The sequence below is a fragment of the Anomalospiza imberbis genome, chromosome 4 (genome assembly GCF_031753505.1).
Source record: "Anomalospiza imberbis isolate Cuckoo-Finch-1a 21T00152 chromosome 4, ASM3175350v1, whole genome shotgun sequence".
In the NCBI taxonomy this organism is placed as follows: Eukaryota; Metazoa; Chordata; class Aves; order Passeriformes; family Viduidae; genus Anomalospiza; species Anomalospiza imberbis.
The window spans coordinates 32506926-32533682 of record NC_089684.1 but is presented as its reverse complement, the minus strand read 5'-3'; the positions used below and the strand labels follow the sequence as shown (position 1 = coordinate 32533682).

Genomic DNA, 26757 nt, shown 5'->3' with positions numbered 1-26757 from the left:
TTCCCCCATTGATTATGTCATAGCATTAGCACTTCCCTCTAACCAAGAGCTTAACTGTGAACCTGAAATACCCAGCAAGCTTATTGGTCCTTTGAATTTTTGTGCTGTTTGGTCTGTCATTCAAGGTCCTAATGCTGACTGTAGCTGGTTTTCAGTTACCTCTTTCACCTGGGATTTGGCAGCTAAGATGATTTTTAAACGGCTTAATTAGGAAAAAAAAATCTGCTTTTGAATCTATAAAAATTTCAAATGCAAAATAAGTTAAAAAAAAAAAAAAGAAAAGTGATATCAGGATGGCTCCCAACCATTCCCTGGGAAGGCAAAGTGTTCAAGTTTTGCTTTTAAAGGAAAAAAAAAAATCACATTTATACAGGCATTAATCTAAGGAGCCTGCAGTGGTATTCCTTTAATTATTCACACCCAAATTCTTTGTGAGGGTAGTATGACTAATTGAAAATCTAGCTTTTGTAGAAAAGGAGAATATGAACAACTTCAACACATTCTGAATATTTACTTATGTACCTATAAAAAAATCTCCTGTTCCTAACATTGTTGTTTTCTTGGTGTTAAATAGTTATAATGATAACAGTAAGTATGTTCCAGGATTATTTTTTTTTAGCAGGATAGCATGAAAATTAATTATCATTGTAATCTGCTGAGCCCTGTAGAATTTTATGGCTGCACATTGCAGTATTATGGACACTCATGAGACTTCTGACTGGTTTTATCTTATTAAACAATTTTGAAATCATTAATTTTTAATTGGCCTGCTTGTGGTTTTTTATAGTTTTAATTGTGTGTCTGTGCCTTAATATTGGGTGTTGTTTAAATTAAAAAGAAAAAAAGTGTCCCAGATAAGCATATATGTTGTAAGGTATTGCTATATGATCATCCCAACTGATATTCTACTGTGTGGTGATTCAGTTTAAAGAATGCTTTCAGCAATTCAGTATCCTAATAAAAGTAATAGTAACAAAAGGATGATATGATGTCTAAGATATGTACAGGTTTTTTCTTGATTGAAAGTTCTAATTAAGTGAATTGAGGAAAATTAACTGAAATTAGCTGTCACAAAGTCACATTTAAATGAGTGATGATCTGGAGTGGCAGTAAACATTTAAATTATATAAATTGCCATTTAAGTGTATGGTCTAATGTTTGTCATGCATTAATATGACATGAGACTGCAGTGACAATCAAGCAGCTTGCTCTAATTTGAACATATTTAGGGCTTTTGTGTGGAGTGCACCACACAAATTAAGACAATTGCTGGTTTTATGTGTCAATTTAAATGTTGTTTTCAGGCATCAGTTAATGAAACAAACCCATCATTTTTGTGTGCAAATTGCAGAGTGATTTCCTTGGTTTCCAGATTAATTTCAACTTCCTCTGCTCAAAATTAGGAATTTCCTTTACAAGGAAAATGCCATTTTGCTAGATGAAGAGAATATCTGTTTTTTATGTTTTTTCATTTGGTAAGTCAAATCAGAAATCCTCTGTATAAAATAGGAAAATCAGATCCTGATAGTGATTTAATCTACATAAATTAACTCTTTAGATGGCAACGATTTTTAGGTTACCTTTTAATATAGTGGGTTTTGGATGCTCTTGTCTTGGAGATTGGTTAGCATCTTCAGAAAAGCAGTTTAATCATTCAACATAGCACTTCTGTATGGGTTTCTGTATAGGTTTGTGCACAAGAAATGCATGAAAGTGATGGCAGTTTGATATTCCAGCCTGTTAAAATTTTTTTACCCTAGTATCCCTGGTTGGTTAATCCTCTTTCCCAAATTCTATCAATCTTCTCTGGCTGTCAGAATCAGACAATCCTGCTGTTGTTATTCAGCATGCAGATCACACAGGACAGCACAATTTCATTTTGGGAGTTCATAAAAACATAGCCTGTCTGTGTGTAAATGCACAAATACTTTCCCCTTACTGCTTTTTTTTTTCCTTTTTTTTTCCACTGTTTCAGTTTAAAAAATGAGATCTCAGTAAGTGAGAAGTAGGGCATGAGACTCTGGCATCTATCACAAGTTCCACCTTTTTCTGGATAGAATGTCTAAAATACACTTACCAATTCTTTATTTAGACTTGTTAAGATAATTTGGCATGCTATAAAACAAAAATGCTCCTGCTACTACTAAATGATGACTTTCTGGCAAACTCAAGTTTGTGTTTTGTGTGTGGTTTTTTTCACAGGCTTTAGAAAGTGAGTTTGTCTCCTGCCAGCTTCACCAGTGGATTGATCTGATTTTTGGCTACAAACAGCAAGGGCCAGAGGCTGTTAGGTCCCTGAATGTATTCTACTATTTGACTTATGAAGGAGCTGTTAATTTAAGTTCAATAACGGATTCTGTACTGAGAGAGGTAAGTTTGTACTTTATAAATACAGAAAAGGGTTCGTTAACCACTGCAGTGTTGAAACTCTAAAGACTCCATGTTGTTCAAGGCTTCTGGTGAATGTTCAATTTCTTTGTGTTTTCTTGTGGTTTGGCCACAGGCCAGTCAAATGCAAGTTGCCTGAACCAGTTGTCACAGCATGCAGAATTAATAGAACAAGGATGCAAGTTGTTCTTAAACTTTGTGCACCTGGATTTCAGCCCAAGCTGGATGTCAATATAAAAATAAAAGTTCAAGGATTGCTTCAGTTGCTGAGCTCAGTCATTTTGATCCCTGATAGTGGATCTCAGTGGCAGTAAGCAACCTTGATTTGGCTTGTGCTTCTGAGTTTACTTCTGCACTTTTTAACAGTTCTCTTTAAGTGCAATCTTGCATATGTAAACATCAGAGTTTTGTAGCCTCAGATACTTTAATTTGGTTTGCTATCAAATTAAAATAACCTGGCCTGGGTCTTTCAGATGCAAAAGGAAATATTTCAGCATTGCAAAGATCAGGGGCTTTACTCACACTCAGCATCATTCAGAAAATCTATTTTCCAAAGTATCTCACAGAATAGTGTATGTTTAAAAGTTCCTCCTCCACCTCCTAAACAGCTGTTTAAAAAGGGCAGGGTGGCATGATTAAAATTGATTTTTGATTGATTTTATGTCTTCTCTTCAGACACTGTATTGGTACCAAGTATATCTGCAAGTATTTTAATTATAGAAGAAATGTAAGTGGTACCTTGTTATAAAAATATTCAGAGTCCATGAAAACAAAGTAATATGAATCTTATCAACTGTTTTATTTAGAGTCGATACAGGGACTGGCTTAATACCAAAGTGGTGGCTCAATGTTGTCATTACCTGGCTTGCCATCAGTCTGCAAACTGCATCTTAGTCTATTTAAATCTAAAATACATATGTTACAGATAAATACCATTAATCAAACTAAGAAGAGGGATACTAAGACATGTGGCTTACAAGAAAAAATGTCATCTAGGTTTGGAAAAATTGTTGATCCAAGAGTCATCTAGTAGATATTCACTGTGACATGTTTTCAATTCACTGATAGTGAATTCGCTCGCTCTGCATTGGCAAGGAACTATTCTTACCTTTTAGGAGTATTTATAGACTCTTGAAGTGATTGGTTTAAGTGTGAACTGAAATGTAGTCTGGGTACTGTATATACATAGTTCCAAATTTTGTTATTAAATGAACCATCATTGAACCTTTATTTATTAAGCTAATAATTTAAGTAACACTAGTGAAAGTAGCAGTCTCCACACACAGTTTTTGTGTAGTTTAAATTTTTCTTGAACAGTTCTTTTATCATATTTATTGTGATCTGTTTTATTTGTGTTATAGCCTGAAAAAAATTTAGGCCCAGGGAAGTTACAAATATTTGGAAGGGTGGATGATCTCAGCAAGGCATTCACTTTGTTACCAAATATTTTGAATTTTTCTCATTTTTTATAGTACTTTGCTACAATGTTTCTTATTTTTGATTGTTTTGTGCTGTCTGAACAGACTAAAAAATGAAAACAGGAGAGGGAGAATTATAGTGTTGTTGAGTTCAAAATAGTAGAGTAGCTTAGCAGCAGCAGAATTTTGAAACACTACTGATGATTTCAAAAATACGCACTGATGAATACAGGCAGCAGAAAGAATGGTGTCCTGTAGCACTTTTGTTCTGAGTTGCTTGAAGGATTGGCCCAATGGAATATTTTTATTTAGGATTTTTAAGCGTGCCACTAAAACAGTGAAAGGTCTCCTGTTTAGTTAGGTATACCTTGCCATTTACATGTGCTTTGTAAAGCATATTTATTATTATGTAAATGTGTACATGTAATTTTAAATGGCACATATGATCAGCTCTTATGCAATACTGTTTCTGCAGAAATTTAATGACTCTTATTACCAATGGTGACTTACTCTGGTTTTACTTATTGGTAGAGATGAAAGTAATGAAAAATCTGTTTGTGTGTATTTCTATGTGCATAATCGTTCTATATCTATGTGCTAAATGAATTTATCATGCACCTTTGACAGCCTCACCTTCTTCCTGCTTGCTAATCTGTCTCCCTGAGGACCTGTGCTAACATTCTGTGCTACCAAGCAGCTTCAATCAGCATTTATTTTTCTCCTTCAGTCAGCCTACCAAAAATATCTCCTCTTTTCTCCACCAAATTCCTGGTTAGAGCTCAAATGAATTTCTGATGCGGACAATTTACAGTATTTTTAGGCAGGCACGGCACCTCAGACTTAGTATCTTTTTATTAGGCAGGTGTTAAACTGGATCTCTTGGTTTCAAAAATGATGAGTTTGGCTTTTTCCTCTTGATACAATTCAGATTTGGGTCTTTATAATCTTGACAGTTGAAGCAGAAAAAGTATTTTTATTTGCAAACCTAAACCAAAGAGAAGCTCCTGTGTATTCTGAGAGCTGCAAGTTATTGAGGCTTTTAGGTATCATATGGAAATAATAGCAAGTGTTTAATTGCAAGTGCAATTTCTCCACATAGATAGTGCTTAGCCTGTACCACATCAGAAATGAGAGGCCTATGATGCATGTGTTTCTGAGGTATCTCCACAGATATATACATGGGTATTGGTGACCTAACTCATCACAGAGGCCACACACAGAACAATGGTGGAAGGCACTGAGGAGTGGAGGGGTGTAGGTTAATGCAGAATTTCCTTAGGTCTCCTAAATGGCTCTGACTGGCACCTTTATTTTTATAGGTAGTCAGGTTATATATATTACAAGAAGGAAGTACTCGTCTGCAAAGGAAAACTACTTGATTAAAACCATATTCCACCTTCCTTTTTTTTTTCCTAACTGAAAACGTAGAACTTTTACATCCTCTTACACTGCTGTGAACAATTTTTTCCTGCCATTCTTTCTGCCTATGGGAATAAAGGAAGTAAAGTATTTTGAAAGGATCTGACTGCCATAATAGAAAATTTTAAACTAAAATGCAAACCATGGGCCACATGCTACCTTTTGGCAGATAAACCCTGGGGAGTGCAAAGCTTGCATAATTCAAAGGCAAATCTCAGGGGGAGGGGAGTAGATCAAGAGAGAAGGGTTTGAGTCACAGCCAGTGGGGGAAGGGAACTGCAGCCAGGAGAAGCAGAGCAAGGGATCCAGTATCCCTGCTGGCATATTGGTGCACTGCTCATCCTGCAGAGACCATTCCTTCCTCCTCCTCTTCCCCTCCAAGCATTTTGGTAGTTCTGTCATTGACTCTGCTCCTTGTGTGTCTTGCTGAAGGAGGTGACAGCTGCAGAGAAAAGTTGCTGTTCAGTGGGCAAGCAGTAAATATCCTTCTGGTGAAAAACACTGCATTTGCCAGCAGAGCTCTGCTGTGTCATTGCCTTCTGTTGACTTGCTCTTGTGAACCACTTTTGATCTGTGGAACTCCCAGTTACAAGATCTGCTATGGAAAGGCTCTTTTTTTGCCTGGATGGAAGGGGCAATGAGTCATTTAGCACAGACAAGTGTCATCCAGCTGTTCTGGAGAGAATTCACAGCACCTTCTTATCACAAATTCTGCTCTCTTTTTGCCATAGTTGTCCAAGAATGGAGGGGGAAAAAAAAGTAGAATTAGATCTAAGTCGCTCAGACAAGTGACTGATTAGGAGCTGAAGCACAATCCATACAAAATAATTTGTATCTAGGACTGATTGGTGGGTATTTCATCAGTGTTGGTCAGAAGAACAGAAATTCCTCTTGTCTCTGGCTTACTGTAAGAAAGGACGATCGTGAATGTGGGCTGCCCTCACTTACTACTTAAAAGTCCATTTCTCCACTGATATCTCTATGTAGTTAATGTAAACACTTGGTAAAAGCAAAGAAAAGAAACCAAGTTAGTAGCAGGAAGATGAAGTATTATTTGGAGAATGCATCTTTGATTTGTACAGGAAGTAAAAATTGTGTTTGTATTTAGGATTTGTACTTCCCTACCCTTCAGGAAGCACCCTGGATTTTATACCATGCTTGTCAAAAATCTAAATTTGAAAAAAAAAAAAACCAAAAATAAACCATCTGATACGATCTTTGAAGCTAGCAAATAAGGAAGACTAATAATTTTTAAAATAGTAATAATATCTCTAAAAACATAAGAATAAATCCCATTAAATTAATAACATCAAGTGATTTGCTTTTTGCCTTAGATGGTTCTGTTGTTTTGTACTTCTTTCCTTGAAGAGAAGGTGCTTTTTTGTTACATGAAGGTGGTCTGTTTAACATTAGGAAGCAAGCTTTCTCCATTTTTTGGCATCTTTCTTTCTATTGAGGATGTTCCATTTCCATATGAACGGAGGAGTTTCAAAAATTATGAAGAATCAGCTTTGATGTAGCATTTGGCTTGTTATTTGAATGTGCCACTTATGATTATATATATAAAAAAGATTATTTTTTTATTTTCATTTTTAAGGCATACGGGATAAATTATTTAATGAATAATAGCTTTTAAATGTTGTTTAAGATTAATATCTTTGGGTAAGTTTTATGCATCCTAGGTCTGTCTCTTACGAGTCTTATTTTATTTTTAAATATTTACTGTTTGAAAGACTTCTGTACCCAAAAGAAGTTACAAAGATGTTTACATGATCCCAGTTTCATGACAGCAGTAGCAAATCTGATATCTTATCCCAGAGAAAGCATTTTTGGCCTCTTTAGCTCTGGTCGTGATGGGAGTTAATAGCGTATTTCAGCTCTAACTTAGCTGGAGAACCCTGGCAACAGTGAATCTTTCACAGAGTATAAACATGATTTGTATTTATAACATAGTTAACATTTACTAAATAGTTGGGAAAACAATCAGTCTGGATTTAGCAGGTTGGGCAACAGTCTTTGTTGTGGCTGTGATGAATTTTAAAATGTAACATAAAATGGTTATGAAATAACTGTCACAGAGCAGTAAATTTCCATGTGCTGTATTCGGTAAGTAAGAAATTCATTCAGGTAACATTCAAAGTACCATAGAAACCATCTTTGAATTGTCTCTGGCTAGAAGTGTGATGCACAGATGGCATGTTTGGTGTTGTACAGCACAGGAACAGTGGGAAAAACCAAATAAATGTTTAACATTGGTCTCATTTTAATTGCAAATCTGTATTAAAATACCCTTGTACGGGGTATTCTAACAGGAATTAAGAAAGCTGTATTTAAAGGATTGTACGGTGATTTAATGGCTAAGGAGATGTGGAGTTGCCAATGAATCCAAGCCCATGCCTTGGTCTTTTCCTGGGGTGGTACCCGTGGTAGGAGTGTGTAACAGAGGCAGGATCTCCTGTGAGGGCAGGTACCACTGCTCAATGAAATCAGCTTGTCTGGGCATCAGGACTCTCCCAAGAAAGGATGCAGTATTTCCTTCTGGTGAAAGGAACTCCCAGTCCCAGTTAAATAACAGGAGCACCACTCCTGCCACCTGTTTGTATCAGTTACTTATTAGTTCTCACATCTCTGCTCACACTGTGACCTGCTTGTGGTGTTGGAGTAAAGGAGCAAAATTAGCATAAGCAAGTGCTTACTGCGATATCTGGGAGATGTGGCACTCCTTTGATTCCATCTAGCCTAAAGTTTGATGTGACGAATGGGGATTTATTTCCCTTTGTCTTAACTTACATATTTACTACAATGCTTACAGACATGAAAAATATTCAGCTGGGTTCTGATCCAGAAAAAATATTTGACCTTGTTGTTTTCTTTTATTCTTCATTACAGGGTAGATTGTAATTTTTTTACCTGCTGATTCTGCTTCTCTATCCAGCAGGAAAAGGAGAGATATTTTAGAGTTAATTAAACTAGGACTGGGATGCTTCATGTATGAGGATTTAAAAAACTGGCAGAAAATAATAAAGTTTTTTGGTAGGAGGTAACTCATGTGAATGCTGAGTGCTTTTTTCCCCTCAGCCTTTGATTGAAATTCAAGGGATAGAAATTTTCAGCACAGTCAGTTCTCTCACCTCTTGCTTGACCTGTCTTGAGGATCTGTAAGAGCCAGAGAGGTCTTGAGACTCCCTGGGTTCCTTACGTTTTCATTTGTGCCTGGCTTGTCAGTCTTAGCTGACATATTTGTTGGCCAGCATTAAATACGAAAGAGTAATAGAAAGGTAAATAAGGTATGGATAAAAGTGATGTTCATAATACTTCAAAAATAACTCTTTTTGATATAAATAGTTTCTATTTTTAAACTACTTTTTCCTCTCCAATATGTGGAAAGGATGAGATGCACTTGTATATAATAGCTACAGCTATACACCAAGTCATTTGGCCTTGAAAGAAACATGGAAGTGGCAACAGGAATTTTTTGTGTCATCAACATGGATTGATTATTTGCAGCCTCTTTATGCCATCCAAATGGTCTCTGTATTGTCTTTCATAGTTATTGGGAAACTAAACATTTTTGTTTTGAATATTGTCATTCTTTGTGCTTATTGCAGCCCAGGGTGTTTAACCTAGGCACCAGTGTTCCCACTGTGGCCGGAGATGTGTATGGTGTTTACTTACCAAAATTTGTTATTTTAATTATTAGTTATATTTGTTAAATAGCTGCCGCTTGAGTGAGAAAGCTTGTGGTCATGCCAGAGGTGTTTTCCTTAGGCAGTATCTAAAAGTCAAGTCTCAGTTAAATGCTACATTCTATTAAATAGCAAAAAAAAGTTCATTTGTTGCAGTAGAAAACCCTGAGATAGCATTCCACCCATCATTTGGAAAAAGCAAGTTTGGTCTTGCAGGTAGTAGATATGGGAGTTTAAATAAATGTATTTCATAGCTTAACAAAAGGAGGTATTTTTTCACAATTGTTAGAGATTCTGAAAGGTGATCAGAGAAGACAGTTTAAAGATCACTACATTTTGTGTTTTTCTGTGTATTAACCTCCTACAGATTGAAATGTTTTATTTTAATGAAGCTTTTTTATTTAATAAATACAGATGACATCAAAGTTTAGGAAATTCTGTGGACCGTTAAGAGATTGGAATTGATTGCTTTTTTCCAGAGGAAAAAGTTTAATATAAGAAAATTTGGGATTGTTTAGCTGTTTAGAGAAGCAAATTAATAATGCCAGAAATTGAAGCTTGTTGGTATTGTGCATGGCAGTGACTCTACTTTCTCTGTGATAATTATTGATTTGAAATTAAAGCAGTGAGTTGCTCTCTTGAAATCTTCAGCTGCCACAGAAAAAAGAAGTGGGAAGCAATTTTGGTTGTGGTGCTCAAACAAAACAGGAACTGTTGTATTTTTAAAAACTAATCTCAGAGCAGCTTAGGCTTTTGCTTGTACTGACTCCAGTTTTATTTGCAGGTCCTTAAATTGATCTTTACTCTCCTTTTAGACTGTTTTCCCTTTTTATTTTGTCAGTCTCTTTGAAGTAGTACCAGACCTGGTTTTGTAGTTCTAGTGATTTTTATCTGCTTCTTTCCAGTAGCCAAAGATTTAGGTGTTTTGAATGAGCACATCAGTGTTCCAGACAGAGATACTGTTTGAAATTATCCATGAACCCAGTGGCTCTGAACATTATTGAGTGACATTTGTTTCTGTTGGTTGTGTCTGCTCTGACTAACTGGTTTCTTTCAGATTGGCAGCTGGGATTATGCTGCAGTAGACAGACAGCTGCATGAGCTGGAATTTGCAGCCAGGCTGGGCTGTGCCTCTGTTTAATATGCCTGGAATGTATATATTCAGATTGGAGCTACTTGCACGACCCTGGGGCTTCTATTTGTATATTCACAAACTGTGATTACTTCCTGTTTTATTTTAATGAGTGCCATGTAATTGTCACACTGATTTGTCTGGACAAAAAGACTTCATTTTTCTATTTTATCACAGAAAATTCCTAAATGTAGTGTAAGAGCTGGTTTAGTGTTTTTGTTTGTAAAGGTGTGGTGGAAGGCATCCTATGAAGTTCTCCTTTGTCCACTTTTCTGATGTGAACAGGATAATGTATTATTCATGTGCTGATTTCAAACAGCTTGGGGAAAAAAAAGTAATCCTGCTTAGGGTAACCCCTTCTCATCCATGTATCTCTAGTAGTTTGGATTTTATAAACAACGAGTGGTTAGACCACTAACCAATCTCCAGACAACTCTGGTATTTTCAGAACTCAGGTATTTTGAGGTATTTTCAGGCAGAAGGTGGTGAAACTGGGGGGTGATGAGAAGAAAATAAATATATTATGCAGAATATATATTTCTTACAAGGAAGATACAAAGAAGGAAGAAAAAAAATGCTGAATTTCTATTTGATGGCTTTAATTTCTCCATGTATCTGTCATTTTTTTGTGTAATGAGGCTCACAGTTTTGTTACAGACTTTGCTAACACACATCAGCCGGCAAAGGTTGTGCACTTTTTGCTTCGTCCCAAGTTGCTAGTTTGCCCTAATAAGGTCCCCTCTGCGGGCTGCTGACAGTATTTCTGCCCATGCTTTGGCTCTGGAGCCATAACCCTGAGGTGCTGGGCTTGGAGCTGTACCTGCATTAGTGGGCAGCAACAGGCACCTTCCGCATTCTGCTCGGTTAGCAGAGGGTACATCACAAACATTTTGCAGTCAGGTTTAATGACACCTAGAGAACAACAGGTAACTCTTGGTCTTGTAGTGTCTTTTCCTTAGCCTTTCTTCTGCTCCATTCTCTTCCCTGCTATTTGTTAGATTTCAAAGCTAGCACACACAATGTTTTTTAAATTAGTATATTAAGTGAATGGTGAAATGAGAAAACAAAATAAAAAAGTGATTCAGAACAAAATGTTTTATTTGTGAAGTCAAAACAAGACAAATTATTTTCTGTTTTGACATGAAGAAATTAGACTGCTCATTTTATTTTTAAAATAGCAAATGGGAGTGTGTGAATTTATGATACTAACATTTGAGTTCTGTATTTTTTCCTTGGGTCAAGTGTAGTGCAATTTCCCCAGGGCAGGTGTACAGTCAGCCAGCACATACATTGCTTGTGTCAGAAAAGCATTTTGCCCATTTTTCACAATTTTGATCTAATGGGGATTGTTAGGAAACAAGAGAGATGATACTACAAAGAGCTTCGCTTTATAATCTTCTGCCTCTTTTCAGCAATTTTATCTACTGTTATGAATTGTGCTTGCTCTCTGGTTAGAGTTATCTGTGTTTATGTAGTCCTAGAGGAATTTAACTGAGAATATTCCTGTAGGAGTGTAAGTGGCTCTCTCTGGTCAGAGGAGGTTTCCTGATCACTTGTTACCGGAGCTGGATTTTAATCACTGTCCCATGGGGAAAGGAGCTCCTTGGTTGGCTGCTGAGCCATTCAACTTCCCTGTCTGAGGGGAAACCTGTCAAATGGTCTGTGTTCTCTGATGCTCTAAAGCAACATCTGGGTGGAAGGAAGGGAAAAACAAGTAATCATAGTTGCATATCACTCAAGCCAGTAGAAATCACTGAGGGACATGTGTGCAAACCTTTGTGAATATTGAAAAGTGAGGTAGGAGCGGCAGAGAGCCAAAATAATTACTTTTGCAAGGGCTGTTATTTTCTAGATGTAAATACTGGACAGAAAGATGGAGGATGAACCCAAAATGTTTTCTGTCCCTGACACGTGTACTGAAATGTATTACAAAGCATGCTGTTATTTCACCTGGGGTTTCAAATGTTTGGCAACTAAATCGTAGAGATTTGGGAAGTAATTGAGAATACTTTGGTGCAGATCTGTAAAGGAACTGAGAGCAGCCTCTTTGTAGCAAATGAGGAGGTTGTAGCTTATTGTACCCTCAGACCAAGGCATGCATTTTGACATGGGTGTACTGTGTCCCTGGACTCCTTAGTTTGGTGTTTTGTGTCTGAGGAAGCATGATGAAAGCAGCACTGAGCTAGTCCCTTTAAAGGCCTTGAAATCTGGAGTTAAATGGTGTATGTCTTGCCTTTTAACTGTTATGGGCCTTCATTTGAGGATTTAAGTTCAAAACTGGAGACCATTTCATTCTTTCTCTGTGACACTCACTGCAGCTCCCCCTGCACCCGCCCTCCCTCATATTTAATTTTATAGTTCTTTCAGACATAAACATGAAAAAAAAAGCAATTTTGACTTAGTTTCTGAGTGTTGCTGCAAAGAAAAGTAACAAACATCTGTTTTTACCTTAACTGCATCCATATGTTCAACCTCCCCATCACCCTCCTTCCCAAAAAATTTACAGCCGTATTTGATGGGTACTGCATATTGTTGAATTAACTTTCTTCACAGTTAGATGAGAGGGTAAGTTCAGAGACTGGAAATAGCCATACTAAACAGTGGCCAGGAACTACATTATAGCTAAGCCAAGTTTTCAAGTTCTTTACTTTCCTTCTTTCAATTTGCTTCCCTAGTCTCCTTTTCCACTTCCCACATCCCAAGAGAAGAGGAGATGACCTAGGAGGCTTTTTAGGAATAGGTAAAATCAGATAAATGTTCATTTATGAAATTTGCCTATGTCTTTCATGCTTCTAAATTAATTAACATTAAAAATACAGTGTTGCATAAGTATGTGTTTGGGATGCCTACCGTGTGAATTATTGTAAAGGGTTGCTTACCTTGTTTCATTTTATTGCTTCTTGTTGTAGCATCTGAAACAATTCTGGCCTTACCAAAATTTTGGGTTTGTAGATGATTAACAGGAAAAGGGTAGTTTTACTGAGGCATTTGAGAAACAGTGAAATAAAATGTGGAATGATACTATGCCTTACTTTGTGGCACACATCTTGCTTTCAGTGATAAGAGTTTGTTAAGCTAAAAATGTCTTTCAAACAAAGGTTATCTATGTCTTACCAGTTATATGGTGTCCTTAATAGATGTGAAACTGGTTGTGCAAATTTCCCAAATGTTTCTACCTACAGTCATGTAAATGGCTGTGTGCTTCAGAGGAATCCAGCAATGTGAGAAGACATGCCCTTCCTCTACTGCTGGAGGAGCTGTCTGTCTCTTAGTAATACTGACTGATGCTGGTAATAATTATTTTCAAGAAATCTCAGTTAGAGGCTGGGCTATAATTCATTAGAAGGGAAGTGGATGACGACTTTCTGACTGAAGGGTATTTTACTGTATTTTCTCAGGTGAGTGGTAGGTAGGTTCTTTTCTTCAAAGGACATACTTACTAATTATAGATCTGAGAAAAAGATTCCCCAGTCCTACCTGATTTTCTTTGACAGGTTGAGCAAAAGTTTGAGTGGCATCTGGTGGCTCTTTTTGCTGTTACATAGATTGAGAGATGGGGATTGATTCCAGCTCCACCATCACATTTCTGCTGACAGAGGGAGGTCATCTTGCATCCTTCTGTATGTGATCCTTCTGACTGAGACATCAGAATGTGTAGCTGACATCTGGATTGATTTTTAATACAATCTGGGAAAAGGAAGGAACCATTTGGAGTTGCTAGTACACTCTCTCCCGGTCATTGTTGCAAACTGTGGAAACTAAAATGAGAAACCTTTCCTTTTTTCTTTTTTTTCATGGTAACCAGAAGGAATGCAGAAGATTTTTTTTTTTTGAAGACTAGCCACTATGTCTAGACATATTTGTCCAAGTGTTGATGCCTTTACTCAACAGTTCTTCAAATTTCTTTTGGATTTCTGAAGACACCAGTAAAGACAACAAACTCAAGCTAGATCATAAACAGTATCTGTTAAGACTGAAAATGGAGAATTTGTGATCCTCTGAGACAGGGTTTAGCAAAATCACTGGTCAGCAGCTTCACCAGGTCTGACAGACACTATGTGAAAACAGACAATGCCTCTTGACTGACGGGTTGAGTACAGTATTTTATACTTGATCTACATCAATTTGAGCTCTTGTAATGGTGAATGTATTTGAAATACTGTGCATCAGTACGCGATATCTTGTGTTTCTTCTTATCATTTTCCCTCACTATGTAAGTGTATAGCTTCCAGAGGTAGCATTGGGCATTAAAAGACATACCAGATTTCAAGGCTGAGATAAAAATTCTGACTCTATTTAAATGCTTAGCATGAGAATTCGGGAATGAAAGTTTCTGTATTGATCATAAGACAATATACAAGGAAATTGATAAATCTAAAGCTCATTATTTCCTTGCTTTCTTTGTTCTCAGTTCTAAAAGAAATGCATGGGAGTTGTGTTTCAAGAATATTTTATCCTCAATGCTTCTGGTTCTACCCATAATGCAGGGCAGAATTCCCATTCGCTACTAAAAATATGGTGCTTAATCTGCAAGTAATTTTAGGCACATATTTTTAAAATCTGGATGTTTTGAAACAAACAGCATTTTATGGAGAGGGTAGGGCTGCTGACCAGTTCCTTTGTTAATGCCTCATGCCTTAAGAGACCTCAAAGCTTTTGTGATTCCCTTGATATCTTGAGTCACAAACCCCCAGATTTGAATTTTAATGTAGCATGTCTCATCAGCAGGAAGGAGACTCATGCGATCTTACTGAGCTTTAGTTTTTCTTGAGTCTGACACTGCTGTTCCTCAAAAAGTGCTCAATGCATCACACAATGTGTATGTCAGATTTCAGCCAGCTTTTTGATAACTTACTTATTCACCAGTTCTTTGAAGATTATGGTCCTTCCCAGAGTGGGCAAGAGTGTTAGAATCTGTTCACAGACTAATTTCGACTCCTGCTCTGGTGAGTTCAGATATTTCAAAAGCCTGCCAAATATAATAAGGGCAAGTGTTTTGGATGGCATGCTTACTATCAAGAGGATGATTATTTTAAGGTCTCAGGTGCATTCTACTTTTGGCTTTGTTATTTTTGTAACAGGAGAATGTCCTACGAATGGTTTTTATAATTATATAAAAATAGTTGTTTATAAGAATAAGGTCAGCATAAGTGTTATTCCATTGTCTCAAAAATTTTAATGATTGTCTAAAATACACCAGGAAATGTAAGTGTAAGGAGCATTGAGGAAGGTTGAACTATGAAAAAGAAGAATTAGTGGAAAATACCTGAGGCGTCAGCCCATGTGCAGCCTGCTAGCCCACAGAAAGGCAAGGTGATTAGTTAAGCTCGCAATGAAAGAGATATAAACTAAGCTGAATGATTTGAGATTTTCTGTACTATCAGCCTGTTTCTGTGCATGGTGCAGGGGGCCAACGTGACAAGAAATAACTTGTTGAATTTTGGTTTCAGCATAATTATTTTTAAAAAATCATTAAACATAATATTTTCATGTGAAATGAAAATGAAGGAAGTACTAAAGTATGTTGCTGAAGATACAGATAAACTTTAAAAACCCCCTTGTGTTATGTCTTCATGTTTTCCTATAGTTTTGCTGTTGGTAGTTTAATGCATCCTAACATTGTTTGCTCTTCTTGAATAAACCTGGAAGTAAGAATAAAAGCTCAGTATTGCTTTCCTTGTAGGTACGGCTGTTAAATGAAGCAATGGAGTTTAATGTCCACATAATACCTGCAGAAACTTTTTAAAAGTTAACTTTTGTTTTTGAGTTATGATACAAAGAGGATAAGCCAGTGTTAGAAAGGAAAAATGGAGCCAATAAAGAGGGTTTCTGATTATAATAGCTTGTTTCTGTTTAATATCATTGAGCAGGATGAGGTTTTGCAGAGTTTCTCATGGAAATAGCATCCACAGTACTGAAATGATTACCTCATTCTTAGTACCAGTGCCAAGCACTTAGCCTCACAGTGAACACACGGGGTTGATTTTCAACATGAAACAAGCCAGAAGTGTGGAATGACATTTTCAGGTGACAGTTATGGTCCTATTGCCTGTAATTAGCACCTCTTAACATGCAAACCTGCCTTTACCTTTTCCAGGCTGTGGAAGCTCAAATACGAAGTTTTGGACAGACCCCTTCCCAACTGCTCATAGAACCACATCCTCCAAGAAGTTCTGCCATGCAGGTGGTAAGTGCCACGTTAACTCTTTGTGACCTGCCATTGTGCTCACTTCCTTTACTTCCTTACCTTTGCAGAACTGGACACTTTCACTTTGCTTTTATGTGATTGTGGAATTATGTTATTAAAACCAGCAGATGAGTTACGATTTGGTAGGAGTTGCAGGCAGTGCTTAACTATTTTTTTATTTGTTGCAGAAAGGATTGCATTGATTTCTAGTGTAGACTTTTTTTTTTTTTTTGGTCAGTGTAATCTAAGAACACTTCATCAATTGATTTTGTTAATACCATACCTGTACAGGTGAGAGTCAGTCATCGTGGAGACAATTGAGTTAATCTTTGGCAGATTCCCCAAGAAGCATGGATTTAGGAGGTGGAACTTCCTTGTCTTTTCCCCCAGGCATAGGTTTTCCCCTAAAACCAGGATTACTAGGAATTCATGAGCTGAAACTTACATAGCAAAGAATGTGACTAAATGTGTTTTGCAGTAAAGCTAGGGTGATAAAATCCAGGCAGTGAGCATTAACATGCTTTCCCTTTTACCTCTACTTGTGTCTAATATAATTTTATTTTACAAACTATTATTACATTACTGATCACTTTTCATATCATGCTGTGTGCAGTCCTTGTGTTTAAAATATCATTTGTGTTGTCGTAGCTACAGAACTAAGGATGTTAAGTGTTATTCTGACAAGTGGAGCAAATGGTCTCCTAATTCCCAAGGTTTTCAAATGGTTACGTTCCCTTATTGTTAGGGTGGACATTTTACACTGCAGTACAAAAAAACCCACAAACAAACAAACCCAAAAACCAAAAACAGGTCATACAGGACATGCAAGAAGAAAATATATCCTACTCAAGCAGACTAAAGTTATTAATTTTAAAACGTATCTGAAGTTCAGAAGGTTTTAAAAGATTACACAGAAACATGAAATGTTTGCAAAGTAGCTTACAAAGCTTGTGATGCAGAAGTCTCAGAAGTGTAAACTTCCTTGATAAAGTGAGCTACTGGCTTTTCTCAAATGCATCACATGTTGTACCTCAGAGCTGCTCAGCTGCCTGTGCCCCATGCCCAGGTCCCAGGCCATCAGACACTGCAGGGACTTGTGTGTGTGTTTCAAAAGAGCCGTGCTAACAGGGATGTTGGGGAGCCCAGGTACTCCCCTTCATGCAGCCACTTGCCATATGTGTGTCCGTCTGTCATGGTGCCATGCACTGAGCACTTGCTCTAATTTAAATGGATTTGTTTCAGGAAGAGGAGCAACTCGAGAAGTTGATTATTGATGTATTAGTCAGAGCCATTGTTATATAAATAAATTTGATACCAGGAAGCAGTTTGTGTGGTTTTATCATAATATTTTTCATGATGCTGAATTAGTGAAGATTTAGTATGTAATAGAAGAAGTTAAAATCTAAGAAGTTAGCTGTTTCTAACGCCTGTGGTTTTTTGGGCTGGAGTACACCCAGGGAAAAAAAAGCCCTTCGTTCTTCACTTGCTGGTTTTGTCGATATTAATACATGTTTTCATAATAGCACTATATTAAGTGGTTTTAAAAGTATTCCTGGAGCTGAAATACAGTAAGGACATTTTTCCTGTCATAATTTTGAATTATTTTGAGTTGCATTATTTACTGAGTTTTGTTTTCATGTGCATGTGTGCATGAATACAGCTGAATTGGAAGTTACCACTTGCTGTGTTAAGTGCACAAGCCATAATATACACCAGGTGTAGTAATTAGCAGTCACATGAAGGCTGCCTATTTCTCTGGTTTTGCTGCTGTTGCTGTATCCCCTTGTGTTTTCAACCATCAGATAGCTGGATTTAATTGAGGCCACATCAGATGAGGCATTACTGACACCTTTAATTGAATGAGCATCCAGGGAGGATTAACTCATAATATTGATTGGCTTTTAGCCACTTGCTCAGAAGGGTGTCTGGATAGCTTATTAGTTGCTTTTATTTACACCTTTATGCAAAGTCTGTAAATAGGAATTCATAGAGCAATATGTTTTTCTAAGTACTCTTAATAACTTTTTTAAAAGGAGTGATAATAAATATGCAAATGTATTTAATTTTTTTATTAGTTCTGTATAAATATACAATAAATGTATGCACTTATACATATATGTAATGAAATATTGCAGGTGGAGAATAGCCAAGGACACTTCATTAGTATTCTAATTTGGTTATTAGAAAATTACAAATACTTGAGCAATGTGGCTACTGGTGACCATGATGATTGTACCTCTGCATTTCAATGGGGTTCTCTTTTTTTCAGATGCACCACACAGTCATAAACCCATCAGATGTTGCTTTTTCTCCTCATGTTTGATATCTAGATCCTCAATATTTTATTTTGATGTTTGCAGTATTCTTAGACAACTTAGTTAAAAAGTTAAGAAACTTTTCAACTTACTAAACTAAAAAAGAAAAACCTAAAAAAATATGTTGAAAATGAGAGTTTGGATTCATTCCCTCCCTTTAGCATTTCTGGAAACAATGCAGGATAATGTCTGTAATCATGTCCACTTTGTATTCTTTACAACTGCATTTAATTATGTTTGTCCTTTGAAACACATTTGCAGTGAAATCTTCTACTTTGCATTCATAAATCTTATTTTTGTACACCAGAAATATACACAGAACACATATCTAGTATATGTGTATATCTGTTTATTTTAATGTTCTTTCTTGTTCTCATCTGGCTTGTAAAGAATTACAGTCTGCCAATTTAGTGCAACTTGAGATAATCTCTGGGAGCAGAATTTTCTTTTGCTCACTATTTTTTGTGTTTCCCTCCTGGTTTGGCATTGCTTTCCTTGACATGCTGTCTCTGCAGATATGAAGGAGAATTCTTTTGGCAGAGATAGGTGATTGAAAACTTTTAGTTTAATCTGCTGTGATCTGTAGCAAAGTCTGTATACAGACACCCTGTGTTCAACAAAGCCCTCAAATTAATAGGGTGCAGGCAGGGTTTTCTGCCTAAAATGTTATATTTCCACAAGCCTTTCCACTATTATTGCATTTGCTTTTCTACTGCAGCTTCTATCAGATTGTGTGGGTTTTAATTCAATATTCCTTCTCTTGTCCTGTCTCTTCTCCTCCCCATGTTCTTTTTTTCCCATGTATTTGGGTTCTTGTCGTGTGCACTCAACAGTATCTCCTCCTGCAGAGCCCCTTGATGTTCACAGAGCAAGCCCAACAGGATGTTATCATGGTCCTGAAGTTCCCATCCAACTCCCCGGTCACTCATGTGGCTGCCAACACCCAGCCTGGCCTGGTCTCTCCTGCTGTGATCACAGTCACTGCAAACAGGCTCTTTGCTGTGAACAAGTGGCACAGCCTTCCTGGTAAGTACATTAAAGCAAGAAGCCCAAGAAACCCCTGCTATCCAGCAGCATTTCTCTTCTCTTGTCACAATTTGCTGCAGAACTGTTGTGAGTTTAAAGTGGAAAAAGCAAATCCAGTTCATTGACACAGCAGGCTCTTCACATGTGGGCTTAGTTTCTCCTTGGAAAGGTAATCTGAGCTATTGCGGCAAGGTATGTAGCAAACCAAAGGTTTGTAAAAACAGTATGTTTCTTTCCAGGCCATCAGGCACCATGTAAGAAGACAAAAACAGTCTATCACTATTTAGTCACAATAAAGGCACACTCTTCCTCTTAAATTTGTTGTTCTGTCTGTTGGGAGCCTGAACCATAACATGTCAAAGGCAGTTTTAAAGCATGTAGAACTTGAATGAAATCTTCTCTGCCAGTTTTTTTTCTTGATTAAAAACTTGATATTTTGCTATTAAAGACACGCGATGAGAATTAGAAAATAAAATATATGGGAAGTCTTATCTTAAGCATCCCAAAGTTACTTATGTATTGTAAGTATGAAAGAAAAACAAAATTTGCACAGCAACTAATAAAATTAATTTTCCTTTAAAAGTGTGCTGTACTTAAGAATATAATTCCGCTTTTAATTCTGATATTCTCCAGTCTTAAAGACATCCATCTTCCTTTTCTTGACTATGACAGTCTTAGGCCCTAGCTGTCAAAGGAAGTTTATTTTGGTGCAGTGCAGTATATTTGTTCAAAGGCTTTTTAAGAAAGGGGGGGAAAATGACCTTCTACTAAAATAACTTAAATAGAAGATACTCGCATCAGAGAAACACTTACATGGTTGAAATTCCTACTAAGAAATCTTGACCCATGGTACTTGATTGCTTTTTGAAAAAAGCCAGATGACTCCCACACTTTTTCCTAATTCTTACAAATTAGTTCTCAAATAGAAACATCTATGTATTATTTCATCCGCCTGAGAAACACTTCAAGAGAAAGGTGGGAAGGAAGGGGGGAGGGGAGACTTGTCTAAGATAACAAGTTGCAAGCAAGAACTATTTACAGGGCTCTGGAGATTTCTTTGAAAGGAGGATCACAGTATCCTCTCATAGTTTGGATGTGTGACCATGGGCATATAATAGTCAAGGCTTTTAAAAAATGGCCTTTGTGAACATACAACTCATGGGAAGAAGAAAATGTTTAAAAGTTGTAGGAGCTGGTTTTGATTTCAACAGAATTCCACTGGTTGATGATCTGTGAGCAAGCAACCAGTTTGGTGAGTGTAATAATAACTGGATTGAGTTGAACAAAGCTTTCAGATTTTTCAGTCTTTTCCCTCACCTGTGGAAGGGAGAACAGTAAGGTGTGCTTTTGAGTTGCTATTTTTTCATTTAGAGGCATTTTACACTTGTCTTGCCATTAGACAAACAGAAGTCAACCATAAATATTCAACAAAAAATCACCTCACCTCACTCCTGTGAAAGCACACATCAATTGCAGGCTGTTAATAGAGTACTGTGCTTAAGATATCTGTCTGTGGACTCCTGAGCCTTTGCTATTGTTGCCTTCCAATTTTATAGCAAAATGGGATCTGTAGGATGAGAGGGCAGGTATCATTACTGCTCCATATCCCCTGCTGTGGGCTTAGCATTGTCTTTGTTAATGAGGCATCATAATAAAAAAGTAAAGTTGCCAAGTGACCAGTTGTCACTAATGTGTAATCAAAAAGCCTATTAGTGCCTTTGAATATGAATTTGGTGGCTTTGCTGACATCTAATGGCACTGGTAGCCAGCAGGATGTTCTTTTTTGTCACATAGATTTCATGTTTTGTTCTATGTTGGTGTTTCATTGCAGTAGAACTTTGAATTTACTTATGAATCAGTTATTAAGAAATCCTTGTATTGACACTAATTTTTTTATTAAGCTGTGGATGGTAGGTAGAAAAATCATATGTGTAAGTATTTAGCCATTATTTCTTGTTTCTCTTGCAAGCTGATATTGTGGGCTGCTGGGGAGGGTAGGTGGGGGGAGCTGAAGAGCAGTTTTTTTGTTTCTTTGTAGTGAAGCTGTAGGGAAAAAAAGGTTTTCTTTTTAACCCTGCAGGAGAATTCAGTACATAAACATTTTACTGGTATGGCAGGTGCCCAGATGAAATGTGGGTTGGCAGAATTAATATATTAACTTCTATGCAAACTCGCAAATAAATGGGTTTTGGTGAAGGATGAATCCCTAAATACTTGCTGACTGTGAGATGACTACAAGATTTCCCTCTCTGCATCATAAACTGACTTAAAAAAAACACAACGTCCTTTGTGCTCCAGTTGTTCATAGCAGTGCTTTAAAAAGTAAGGAGGAAAATAGTATTTGCTACAGTCAGCAGATGGTTGTCACATTTTGTTTTCAGTCCTCTTTACCACTTAATTTTGTTTTGTTGCGACAGGAGAGGTTGCCAGTAAAGCATCTGCTAGAGCTTATGGCTCAGGACCAGAGCTGCTGCTGATGGCATACATTCAGAATAGCCCTAATCTAAAATAAATGTTCAATAAGCAGCCTGCAAAAGCACCAGATTTTTTTTTATTTTTCATGCAATTGATGCAGAAGAATCTTGAATAGTTAAAAAAAGGGTGTAGCTTTGATTTATGAAGTATATGTGGCTTCATGTATTAAAAAAATGCAAAGTTTTAAAATCGTCTTTCCTGAATTCCAGCTCATCAAGGTGCTGTGCAAGACCAGCCTTACCAGCTGCCAGTGGAAATCGATCCTCTCATAGGTCTGTCACTTCCTTCTCTCTTTGCGATTCATTAAGCTCTGTATGGTGGCCCTGAAGTGTAGATTACGGTTGTTTTTCACTTGCTGGTTGCTGGGAATGGAATTTTCCTGATAAACCATTTGCATGCAAATTGGAATGCAATGAGCTGTGGCTATGCTGGTATTTCATCAACTCCCCCTCGTTGGTTTGCCTAATTTGAACAGGCCTAGGACGCGTGTCAGTGAAAATTAATATGGATGCTGTAATAATGTGTGATTGAGAATGTGCATGAAGTACTGTCAGGATAATATTGGATCTTTTCATCACTCAGACTTGTTGATGAGCAGGAGCGAGGCACGTTATGATGAATCGGTGCACTGGTAATGTGATGGAGCTCCTTTGCTGAGGAAATTTTCATAATAACAGTGGGGTTCTTAACTGCACTGTGTTGTGAAAAATAAAACCATGGTGCTAGGTTTTCATCATTAAAGGAGATCAATCCTTTCTTCATAGACCTGCTGTTCAGGCTGAGGGGATTAATGTATAATTGCAAAGCAGTTTCAAAGTTGAAATATATTGCCCACTCCAGTTTAGTTTTGAGATATTAGAATTCATTTTTCAAAGGTATTGCTTTTTTTGATCAGCTTCACCGGTTAAATTTGTGTGTGTTTTTCTTTTATTAAAAAGGGGTGGACAAATGTCTCTCCTTTATTTAATGACTTACTGTAGTAGATTCAATTAATGACTTTTTATTATAATGGTTTATCAGTTTATATAGAGCTGATTTTTCAATTAGCAGGGTTAGAGTTTGGTCAGTTCCTTCATTACAGGCCCAACTTTAGAGAGTGCATATTTGGAGTCTGTGGCATGGCAAATGGAACCTTAAACACGATGAGAAAAGAAAAACTCAAGTACCTAACACCAAAACACAAACTAGCTGTAGGATGGGAACAAAGAAGACAAGATTCTGTGCCCCCCAGTTTTGTTAGACTTCGAGCTTAGTTTAAAAACCAGCTGTTTCAGTGTGGTTTAATTGGAAAAGAAGTGGTGTGGCCAATTATAGAAGCATGGAAAAATCAGAGCAAAGATGAGCTTGCCTGGATAGGTTACAATGACAGGTCTGTCAGCCAGTGAGAATTCATTTCAAAACTAATGTGCACATCCTAGTAGGAAGTGCAGTAATTTTGTCTGTAGATCCAGACTCTTACTGTGTAGCCATTTTGCTGGGTGTAAGCTCTAGGATCAGGAAGACTGGGGGCATATGAAACCACCTGATAAAATTAAAGTGTTTTTCCCGAGTTTTTGAAATCAATCCTCATCTGGATCATGAAATAGTTATTATGAGGCAGACACGTGCTGTAACTCTCCATTCCTTCCTGAAACAGATTATATCCAAAAAAATGTTTGGAGCAGGAAATGTGTGTTCTGATTTAAAACCTGCTATCAAGTAGATCTTAGAAGTGTAAATAAATATTACAGAAAAAAAAAATTATATATTTAATGTTCACATTCTGGAAAATGGTTTAATATTCTCTTCCTACAACAGATCTCAAATCAGCCTTGTGATTACACTGGACATAGTTTAAAAGGTTTAAGGCTTTCTTTGTCATTGCTAAGTAGCATGATTGGATGCAAGCAATTAATTATGTAGGTAATATTAGAGGTTTTTAATTGTGACTAGACACATTTACCTATAAATATCACCTAAGAGGGCCACAAAATTACACTTCTATGGTTATAGCAGGAATCTTGTTGCTCTCTTAGTTGTAAGGAGGGATTCCTGCCCTCCTTATTTTCCTGGTGTACAGGAAGACATAAAACAGCCATGTCTGATATGACACAGACCCTAGACCTTTTTGAGGTGAAGTTTTTTGAAGGCATTATCCTCACTGAATTAATTGATCTGCATGTTAGTTGATCTGCATGTCTTTTGAGGTTCCATTGCTGCTATTTTGTCATACAAAGCAGTTCACTGTGCATTTATAATGTGATGCTGTTACTCTTTAAGTGGCCTCAAGATCAGTAAAGGCCACATTGTGTTATGTGCAGAGAGCAAGTGGCAACACCTTGCTAAACTATTTGCTACCCATATGGACAAGACAGTATCAACATTTTAAATATAGCAAAAGCATAAACCAATGAACGATTTGATACAGAGCAAATGGGATAAGCCCAAGGCTTGGGAGGTAGCTGGCCTGTGAGAATGGAAAGGAGTCAAAGAGCAAAGAGTAAAGAAGAGCACAGGACCAGGACAGAAGTAGGTCTGGAAGATAGCCTCGATAGAAGTAATGGTGCTCCAAGCAGTTGGCAGACAAACCCATAAGAAATTACTTACCTGGGATGGAAATTAGGTTCCCTCAGGAACAAAGCACACTGAAAGTTCTCCCTGCAGTGTAGGATTTTCATGGTATATGTGTATGGTATGTATATATATATATATGTGCACACCTTATTAATCTAAGGGCAAGATATGACAAATGTGTTCACTAATTGATTCCTGTCCGTTTTATAGGTTCCCAATGCAAGAGTGTCTCAGGAAATAGAACATTAAGTGATCAAAATAGGGCAAATAATTTCTCCCAACCCGAAAGTTAATTGTGGAGATAAGCTGTTTAATTTTTGTGCCATGCTTAGAAAAATGTGAACAGTAGTGATGTTTACTGAAGTTTTTTCAAATGGCACTGCTTGCAATGAAATACAAATGATGTACAATTTAAAATCATGACCCTGTGTATGCTACATTTGAACCACTATGTGATTTGTGTATTGTCTTATCATTACATTCCTTTGCTTTGTTTGTAATTTTTAATTTATCATACTTCAAGAAGGAGGGAAGGAATCTTATTACCTTTCTGTGTACCGTTGCCTATGTTCAATCTTTCATTTATTTCTCAGCTGTATGTCACTTAAAATGAGAATTTCTTCTATTTTAGAATATATACAACAAGGAATTAATATTTTTCCTAGAAGTGTAATGATAATTTAAAGTAGAATTAGAAAGAAAATGTCCCTGCCACAAAAAAAAAAAAGTAACGGAAGTGAGGAATGTATTTGGTCTGAATGTAAGTTTCTAAATTGTGCTTTTGTTCTGTGAAGGTGGATGCTAAAATGTCTTGGTCTGTATGTTTTCCTGTTCAGCCAGCAATACAGGTATGCATAGGAGGCAAATCACCGACCTTTTAGACCAAAGCATTCAGGTGCATTCCCAGTGCTTTGTCATCACCTCTGACAATCGTTACATCTTGGTCTGTGGCTTCTGGGACAAGAGTTTCCGTGTTTACTCTACTGACTCAGGTAATGTATTTTTAAAATACAGAAACTGCCTAAAAGATTTTTTTCTGTTCATAATCAGCCTACTGTTTCAAATAAAGGAGGAGGGGTGGAGCATGTATTTATTCCCCTATTAATAATGTTTGTCAAATGTTTCCTTGCCTACTGCTGCCATGTATTGTGTGCTATCATTTTTGTAGAATGATAGCAAATGTGAGAGAAGGAGCTCTGGTTTACACTGAGCTTCACACTTCAAACTTACAGAACAGGGATGCCTGCTCTTGCACTGTAGTTTCCACAGGTGAGAATTTGTGTAAATCCTGGCATATCAGGATACTTATTTAAGGATACTTAATTATTCTTAAAGTATTTATGTGAATTAACTCTGGTTGGTTTTCAGCACCAGAGAACTGTGTTTTTTCAGAAAATATAGACAAGTACCATAGAATAAGAAGAAAAGTTTTGAAATCTGGTGAAAGAATACTATGAAAGCCTTTGAAAACTATGCCAATACTAGAAAAATTGATTTGGAGCCACTGAATTCTTTTACATAGCACAAACTGATCGATATAATAGGCCGCAGTTAAGTTAATCTGTCAGCTGGAGTGGGTCCAAACCATTGAAGTCATGCATGTGTCATACTAAATAGAAAAGAATCTTTCCATGTAGGAGCTACAGGAATTTAAAAGCCATGGAACCCAGGAAAAACTAGGTATGATTTTTTTTTTCCCCTTTCATTATCTTATAATGGAAATAGTGACCTCACTGCAAGGTAGTTCTTTGGGATTAATGACCCAGTGTGGTTAATGGGTGTGTGCCATCAAGCTTTCCGGTAGGTTATTAATTCCTAGGGAATATTTTACATATTTGTCAGCGTTTCTTAAATATATTAGTTAACAGCATTTTTCACACTTGGCAAAGCAAAATGTCTGACAAAACAGAATGGTCTTTAATGAAAAGATTTTAAGACTTTAGATCTTGTGGTGTAGATCAGTATTTCTGTCATTTTTACAATTTTAAAGCCTTAAGTAAAAAGGAGAAGTTCAATTTATGTAATATTGACTGCCCATAATTCATTATACAGACATCTTGTTAGACCGTTCTTAGGTTAATTTTCTCGTTGATGAAAATAAATTTACATAGAACTGTGAATTTAAAGTGGATCTTCAGAAAAGATAGCTAGCAGTAAT

At 36.9% G+C, this 26757-nt stretch overlaps 1 protein-coding gene across 2 annotated transcripts in view; it reads left to right on the top strand.

The window, feature by feature from the left end:
- LRBA (LPS responsive beige-like anchor protein) overlaps window positions 1-26757 on the top strand; it is a 363194-nt gene that overhangs the window by 306356 nt on the left and 30081 nt on the right. For both annotated transcript variants that reach the window (XM_068187837.1, XM_068187836.1), the window contains 5 exons: window positions 2203-2370; window positions 16141-16230; window positions 19379-19571; window positions 22256-22318; window positions 25436-25591. In XM_068187837.1, coding sequence (XP_068043938.1) covers window positions 2203-2370; window positions 16141-16230; window positions 19379-19571; window positions 22256-22318; window positions 25436-25591 — 670 coding nt within the window. The remainder of the gene's footprint in view (window positions 1-2202; window positions 2371-16140; window positions 16231-19378; window positions 19572-22255; window positions 22319-25435; window positions 25592-26757) is intronic.